Source organism: Trichomycterus rosablanca, chromosome 27, assembly GCF_030014385.1.
Source record: "Trichomycterus rosablanca isolate fTriRos1 chromosome 27, fTriRos1.hap1, whole genome shotgun sequence".
Classification (NCBI taxonomy): domain Eukaryota; kingdom Metazoa; phylum Chordata; class Actinopteri; order Siluriformes; family Trichomycteridae; genus Trichomycterus; species Trichomycterus rosablanca.
Genome location: NC_086014.1, coordinates 3,631,070 through 3,639,427, shown reverse-complemented (window position 1 = coordinate 3,639,427; position 8,358 = coordinate 3,631,070). Strand labels below are relative to the sequence as shown.

Here is an 8,358-nt window from a genome sequence, read left to right as displayed (position 1 = left end):
TATATTTATTGAAGAGTGAAGGGAAGAGGGGACTTCGTTCTTTTATTAAAATATATTGAAGAGTGAAGGGAAGAGGGGACTTTTATTCAAATATATTTAAGAGTGAAGGGAAGAGGGGACTTCTATTTAAGAGTGAAGGGAAGAGGGGACGACTTTTATTGAAATATATTTATTGAAGAGTGAAGGGAAGAGGGGACTTCGTTCTTTTATTAAAATATATTGAAGAGTGAAGGGAAGAGGGGACTTCTTTCTTTTATTGAAGAGTGAAGGGAAGAGGGGACTTCTTTCTTTTATTGAAGAGTGAAGGGAAGAGGGGACTTCTTTCTTTTATTGAAGAGTGAAGGGAAGAGGGGACTTCTTTCTTTTATTCAAATATATTTAAGAGTGAAGGGAAGAGGGGACTTTTATTCAAATATATTTAAGAGTGAAGGGAAGAGGGGACTTTTATTCAAATATATTTAAGAGTGAAGGGAAGAGGGGACTTCTATTTAAGAGTGAAGGGAAGAGGGGACGACTTTTATTGAAATATATTTATTGAAGAGTGAAGGGAAGAGGGGACTTCGTTCTTTTATTAAAATATATTGAAGAGTGAAGGGAAGAGGGGACTTTTATTAAAATATATTTAAGAATGAAGGGAAGAGGGGACTTTTATTTAAATATATTGAAGAGTGAAGGGAAGAGGGGACTTCTATTAAAATATATTTAAGAGTATTAAATATATTCAATATTAAGTTACGTACTAAGAAATTTAGATAGAACTATTTAGGAACTAATTACTTTACATACATAATTGGTTACTTAGATGTGTAGTGTGTGTTGAACACAATTGTATAAAAGTTTCACAAACAAAACATGCAAGATCTTCAGAATGACCTGCTGTCCACGTTCCACACCATCGACTTGTGCTTCAGCCTGTAAAAAACACGCTTAACTCAAACCTTCGTAATACATGCATTGTACACTCATCGAGCCACACTTTATTCTCTGAACCTCTTCACATTTTTCCATCACATATTCAACAGCCACGGTAGGACCGGGAAGCTTCCCCTTCTTCCTGACGGGCACAAAGCCGATTCCCAACCTCTGCGACAAAAGAGGCCCGAACAAAAAGCCTCTAGCTTCCAGACCTGCAAATAAAACATATCTATCTGTACATACACATTTCAAAACTTACACGCCTTTACTAACTTTCTCCATTATAAACATCCCTCACCGATTCCGGGGGGGGGGGGGGGGGGGGGGGGTTTAGGTTAGCAGCAAATAAAATAAATAAACTTAAAAAGAGCCTCACAGTGAAGATAAACCGGAGCAGCGCGCACGCGTGCCCTTAGAAGAGACGCTTTGTTCACAGTATCGCTATAAGTGATTCATTGATTCACGAGACGATTCATTTTTCGCCAAGCGTAAGTTTCTCTTCTCAGTTATCTCTCCGTGTTTACTGTTATTAATTAAATGTCGTGGTTTTAAATAAACACCAACTACTACAGAACATTTTGTATGACTCTCTTACATTAAAAAGCTTCATTAAAAAGCTTAATTAAACTGCTATTACCACAGATCTGTAACCGACCGTCAGACTCGTTCCGTCTAAGGAGCTAAAAGTTCAGCAGATGATCCTGAACTAACGAATTTGGTAATGAATAAACTTTTGCCTCTGATTGGCTCTGTAACGTCTTCTGTTCTCATCTACATCACAAGTAAGAACCGCTCACGATTTACCAAAGTGAACCAGGAGTTTATATAACGTGCTGATAGAATCGACTCAGATGTGACCGGGTTGAATTATCTTTTTAAAATAAATATTACAATCAGCAGAATTACATCGTATGTATGATGCACAACGTTAATGATGTTATTTTAGGTCATGAAGAGCTTTCACTGTGGTTTCTGTACGATGGTTGATGAATGGTGATGTGATGGTTGGTGCTTCGTAGCTCAAAGTCTGGATCAATCCACTGAGCTGTTAACTTAACGTGATCTTTATATATCACACGATCGGATCGGCTACTTTTAGGAGATATCGGCCGATCGCCGATAGCATATTTTGATTAAAAATCGGCCGATACCGATTCATAGCCGATCGATCGTCCCATCTCTACATTTTTTATATTCTTAGTCAATATGACCAAAACTTTACAGTGATCCTGCTGTTAATAATAAATAACATTCCTTACCAACTATGAGTTCAGTCTGTGGATACTTCTGTCTGACATGTTCTTCAAACAAATCGATGACCGCAGTCAGCGCTTTGGGCTCCTTCACGATTGGACAAATATCCCTAAACCACACAAAGATAGAATGGGCATTAAAACACAATTACAACCATAGATGGACAGTTTAGACTTCCAGCCCACTATAAGTACACACAGGCACAGCATTCTGTGAACACAAGTAGAACTGCTATAAGGGTTAAAATGCAAATGTCATTAACACATTCAAACAACAAAAAAACTACCAGTTTAAGAGGAACACTGGCAACCATTATCAGTAAACATAGCACTCCTAATAAAAAGGGCAATGTCCACTGCAACGCTGTGACTAACATTAACCAACATAATAAAAGCTAGATAGGTACAGAGTTTATAAACAGTTTAGATACATTCACTGATTGTAGCTGTACAAAGTATAAAAGAAATAACCACATTACAAACTAAACACACTGATTACAGACATGTGGCCAGTGTTGCCAACTTAGCGACTTTGTCGCTATATTTAGCGAGTTTTCTGACCCCTCTAGCGACTTTTTTTCAAAAAAGCGACTAGCGACAAATCTAGCGACTTTTTCTGGTGTTATTGGAGACTTTTGGAGACTCGAACGTGAAAACACATCTTGTTCTGCAGTTACTGTCCTCAACGAGCAGCGGGGCCTGCCGTCAATATCACAATCAGTGTTGCCAGATTGAGCGGTTTTCCACCAAAATGGGCGAATTTTGTTGGAAAGTGGCAAGGCAAAATGTAAATAAAAAAACTATTGCTTTCTAAAGCAGGTGGAATATAAATAGGTCTACCTTCTTCCACCACATCCAACCCTTTGTCAAAAATTTGATTGACAGGTTATTCTTTCCAGTCCAAGACACTGTTGCCACGCCCATCAATACACTGATTCATATGTTAGACAAGTGATTTGAGTTGAATATGAAGGAAAGCAAGTCTCGTACATACAACCTCTCATATGTACGAGAGGTTAAACTTTCATTGCTTGCAAGTTTATTTTTATTTACTTGCAAAGGTTTGTGTGTCCTATCATAAATAATGCATTTTACAAACTTGGTAGGCTACTTCAAATACATGCAAGCAAAAATAATTTGTTCTTTATAATGTATAATTACTGATCTGTACATTTTAAGATATTAATTTGTAGGTCATGATGGTTTAACTGGTTTATTTTTTGTGAAATGCTAAACACCATCTGCTTATCCTGTGTTTTGGGCGTTTTTTCATGCATTTTGGCTGAAAATTACTGTCGCAATCTGGCAACCCTGCTCAGAGCAGCTCAGTGTTGTCTTAAAAAAGAAAAACAAACCACAAATCAACAGAAGAACGTTCATTTGAAGTTCTAAACATATTTAGGGTGTTTTTACCCACTTTGTCTCTCCCACGATGTTATTCCTCTCTTCTACGGCGTCAATTACACGCAAATGGATCCTATGCATTTAGCGACTTTTAGGACAGCCAATAGCTACTTTCCTTACTGAGGAGTCGGCAACACTGCATGTGGGACCTCATTCAAACCCTTGCTGTGAATTCTGGGAACAATTACACAACAAACCACGTTGTGGTAAATGCTAACTGAAAAATATAACAAAACTGCACAAAAACTTCTAAAAGTAACATAATTACTCCCTCACGCGTGTTTTATAATCTCACTGCTTCTGCTTTCATTCACCTAAACGTAACTTTTACCGCGGCTCATTCAAACCGTTACTAGCGGTAATGCTAGCGGCTTGTTTACAACGGCTCAACACGTTAAAACAAAGCCGCTACACTTACGACACATACAAATGTTACATGTACTCACTTAAACACGATTCCTTTGGTTGGAAAGTCAGGAAAATGCCGAATATTCCGTTCAATAAGCTCAAGTTTCTGAGCTTTGGTGCTAGCATCCATGCTCACAGCAGCCTACAGCTTCCCGTCACTACACGCGTGTGAGATTGAGGGTGCGTGTCAAATCGACCTCTCAGGCTCCCTAGACACTAACCGGTAGTAGCGTTTGCTGCTCCTCTGAACCAGGGGTGTCCAAACTGACTGCCAGGTGGAGTAAAAAACATGCAAACAATGTAGTACAACAAATAAACAAATAAACCGACTTTATTACTAACCCTCATTTCTATTTCAATAACTAATGATCCACCGAAATTGTTGAACAAACTAATATTTTGCAAATTCCACTAAGATAAAATAAGATAACAAAATAAAATAAGATAAGATAGCCTTTTATTATCCTACGGAAAAACACTGTCAAATAGGTGATAAAAACCAGTGCAGTGCGCCACCTTGTGGAAAATTAATCCTAACGGGGGAAATTTACAGCGTTACAGCAGCTTTCAAGAATATAAAACTAAAAAATACAAAGTGTTTACACATATGTTAAGAAGTAAAAAGTAAGAAAATGTAAAAAAATGACAAAAATATAAACAGTATTTTTAAAGAAAGTTAACCAAATATTGCACAGTTATTTAAAATGTATTGCACAAAGTACAATAATAAATAATATATCCATTTAATAAATTGCTCACAGTAGTGCGTAGCCAAATAACTTCAGTGATGCGCCTTCAATGAATGACTCTCTCCACCAGGTGGCGCACTGCACTGGTTTTATCACCGCCTATCTGACAGTGTTTTTTGTGACGCCCGGGTGGCGCAGCGCAGTGGTGCACCACTGTTAAGAGATTCGGACTCCATGTTCGAATCTCGGCTGTCGACTTACCCAAGTCGGACGTTCACACAAGAAACGCCACGGACGCGTATGAGAGGGGAACTCCTAAAGGCCGCAGAGGTCTTCCCCTCTCACTCTCTCCTGTCCTGTGCGCGTTTTCCGCGCACAGGTCAGTGTGGGAGGACTGGGCCACTTTCGCTCCCAGCATCAAAAACTACAGCGCCTCTTGCTGATGACAACATTGCTCAGTTACATCAACATGAGGAAAAAAAAAAAACATCATGACAGCGCTTGCTTTTTAACTGTTATAACTTCGTTAATTAACTAAAACTTATATAATTAGATAGATATGTATTGCTTTTCTCTTACCTCACCCACACTTTGTCCATTTTTTGGATGATCCTGTGTTCTACCCGAACACCACCACACATCAGGCTGCACATCTGTGCAGAAACATCATACATAAACATAATACACGTAACATTAAACACAATATGACACTCTCTATTTCTCAACAGCTCTCCACTATAGCTAATATTGTTAGACAGAGTGACAGCCTAATCAGATCTGTGCAGAACAGTGATAAAGTCTACTTACGATGCCATTATGCACACTGAACACACCGACTGGTACTTGAGGTCAGCTCTCTTAATGACGACAGTAGTGACCGGACGGCTGCTCATAATGTTCAGCTTCACCTGAAAGCCTGAAAAGTATACATCGATTAAATCACACTTGACATCCTGAGAAACATGATTTTACTTACATGTCAACAAACAAAACACAACAAAAAACCGACCTTAATGATTGTGGTGGAGTAAACACAGATGGACTCCAAACAATACTAGTCAGATTATATTTATATTACATATGTAGTATTCTTATAGTAGTACTAGTAGTGCTTTTGATATCCCATGTTGCTCTCTGCTGAAGCTCAGGTGAACACAATAATCGTGTGATTGGTAGTAAGAATCTAAATACTGTGCATGTAAACTCAGACCACATCACTTCATTAGCACTTACTTACTCTTAGATTCGTGTAGGACGTGAAAATATCCAGTTTGAACTTAATTTTAATCAAAACTAAACTCTGGTACAAACATCACAAACACGATCCACTACACCTGCGTGAAACTACCCAAACAGTCTGACGTCACACACACACACACACCTGTACCAGAATGGCATTTCAAACTAAAAGTCCCAAGGGCTCTATCCATTCATATACAAATATCCTTTTATTCTTTTTTCTTTCTTAAATATCAGGATTATATTGGTGGCGCAGACAAATGATTTTAATGCTTTACAGTTGTAGTCCATCAAGAAATTTGCATAAAAGCCCTGCCGGTTGCTTATAATTACTTTCACCACAAGAGGGCGCACTTCATTTGTTTTTACGACCTCCTATGAGAGCACATCACGCATAGCTCGGATGGTGCAGCGGTCTAAGGCACTAGTGCTACACGGTGGAGTGTTTCAAGTCGAGGGTTCGAGACCCAGTGACCCAAATCAAAGGTCAGTTGCGGACCCTGTCACGTATACTGTATATTAAAACAAGGGTTGATGACCCAAAGCGAATGTCAGTTGAGGAATTAAATCACAGTGACCCTATCATATATATTAAAACAAGTGAGCTTATTTTATTTTCTTAATGCCTGTTGACATGACTTATTATTAGCTTCATTGGTTTTTATGACCTATTTCGCGTTGTTCGGATGGCGCGGCAGGCTAAGGCGCTAGTGCCACACTGTAGAGTGTTTGAACTCGAGGGTTTTAGACCCGACTGAGCCACCGACCTGTGCGGGTGTTCGCACTCGCCGCAAGGCGATGAAGGAGTACGGGGTCATCGCACGGACACCGGAATCACCGTGTGCCTATTTCATTTATGCACTTTCTTCCTTTTTATCTCCCAATTTTAGATCAGTCAATTACTCTTCCTCTGCTGGAGACCCCCATTGCGTCACATGCACCACAGTCTTATCCGCCCACAGGACCACCACAGAGCAGCACCTATTATATAGGTGGTGGATCATTCTCAGCACTGCAGTGACACTGACATGGTGGTGGTGTGTTAGTGTGTGTTGTGCTGGTATGAGTGGATCAGACACAGCAGCGCTGCTGGAGTTTTTAAACACCGTGTCCACTCGCCGTCCACTCTGTTAGACACTCCTACCTAGTCGGTCCACCTTGTACATGTAAAGTCTATTGCTGCTGTTTGGTTCGGTCATCTTCTAGACCTTCATCAGTGGTCACAGGACGCTGCCCACAGGGCGCTGTTGGCTGGATGTTTTTGGTTGGTGGACTCTTCTCAGTCCAGCACTGACAGTGAGGTGTTTAAAAACTCCATCAGCACTGCTGTGTCTTATCCACTCATACCAGCATATGCGATATGCGATAGCAACACCCACAGTTAAACAGTTCAATCAGTTTTTGAAACTCTGCCGTTTAAAAAAAAAAATCCAAGAAAAGCGATACATCACAGAGCCTTCATTTTATTTCATTTCACAAAACCAAACTTTTGCAGCTACGGATTAGATTCCAGATAGATTAAATACAATTTAATGCATTAAAAGAAGAATCCCTAAAATCACAGCATTACAGGAAACTGTAGACACATTATAAAATCATACCCGTATACACATAGGAGCAATCAGAATGAGAAACCCTTTATCCTGTTTGTTCATTTTGGTAGATGTGTATCAATGTGGCCAGTCAAATTTCCATGGGTTTGACGACGGCGGTTTAAGACACTTCCCCAGCTTCTCACACCCAGGAGGAGCCCAGTTCTGTTAAACCAAAAATAAAACCACATTAAGAAACATCAGTTTATATTCCTTAGCATCTTACCTAGCTTCCTGTAGCTGCACGCATTCAGTTTAAAACACCGAGCTCGCCTACAAAGCCAAAAATGGGCCTCTTCAAGGGAGTCAAGGACACTCGAAGCATTGCTCCCAATAACACCCCTCCCCCCCAAACACAGTCGAGTGAACAGTTACACTCTTGACATGAACAGAAAGGTTAGAAAACGACTCGTCACACAGTTAATAGTTAATTCACGAAGCTTCCTGTCTTAACATAAACATTAGCCACATGTATGATTCATGATGGCAGTAGGCTTAAATATAATGCTTCACATGCATGATCTGTGGTGTATCAGTCATCATCACACTGGAGAATTTTGGAAGAGATTCTGACTTAAATGTACATTTTAGTCAATCGGAAAAGCCCTACCTATGGAGCTAGACCACCAGGGAAATATTACCAATATATCCCTGTTGGTTGTTTGGGTGGATAAATAGAATGTGTGCATCTAATACTGTGGCATGGAATACAACTCAAACTAATAATAGAAGCAGTAGTATAACAGTATATACAATTAAATGACCCAGACCGCTCCACCTGACCTTCTTGCCGTCAGGCGAGAGTGCAACCCACCGAGCCACGTTTTGGTGAGTTCTACATGATGTGTGTTGGGCGCC

General features: G+C 39.8%; 1 protein-coding gene across 2 annotated transcripts; it reads right to left on the bottom strand.

The window, feature by feature from the left end:
• Positions 1-515: 515 nt before the first annotated feature.
• On the bottom strand, positions 516-4,165 carry LOC134304319 (adenine phosphoribosyltransferase-like). 2 transcript variants are annotated; one of them, XM_062989925.1, is made up of 3 exons: positions 4,019-4,165; positions 2,175-2,278; positions 516-1,127 (listed from the first exon to the last, which is right to left on the bottom strand). In XM_062989925.1, exons 1-3 carry the CDS (start codon positions 4,108-4,110, stop codon positions 928-930), a joined length of 396 nt encoding a protein of 131 aa, XP_062845995.1. In that variant the 5' UTR covers positions 4,111-4,165; the 3' UTR covers positions 516-927. The 2 variants fall into 2 exon arrangements, with proteins under 2 accessions (XP_062845995.1, XP_062845996.1); XM_062989926.1 differs by lacking the exon at positions 4,019-4,165 and adding an exon at positions 3,586-3,689.
• Between the last annotated feature and the right edge of the window lie 4,193 nt (positions 4,166-8,358).

Excerpts from the sequence above, each read along its gene's own strand:
- LOC134304319 (XM_062989925.1), bottom strand. The coding sequence starts at position 4,110 with ATGGATGCTAGCACCAAAGCTCAGAAACTTGAGCTTATTGAACGGAAT. Across the intron at positions 2,279-4,018 it reads ACCAAAGGAATCGTGTTTAA|GGATATTTGTCCAATCGTGA; the intron begins GTGAGTACATGT and ends TGTGTGGTTTAG. Across the intron at positions 1,128-2,174 it reads ACAGACTGAACTCATAGTTG|GTCTGGAAGCTAGAGGCTTT; the intron begins GTAAGGAATGTT and ends TTTTATTTGCAG.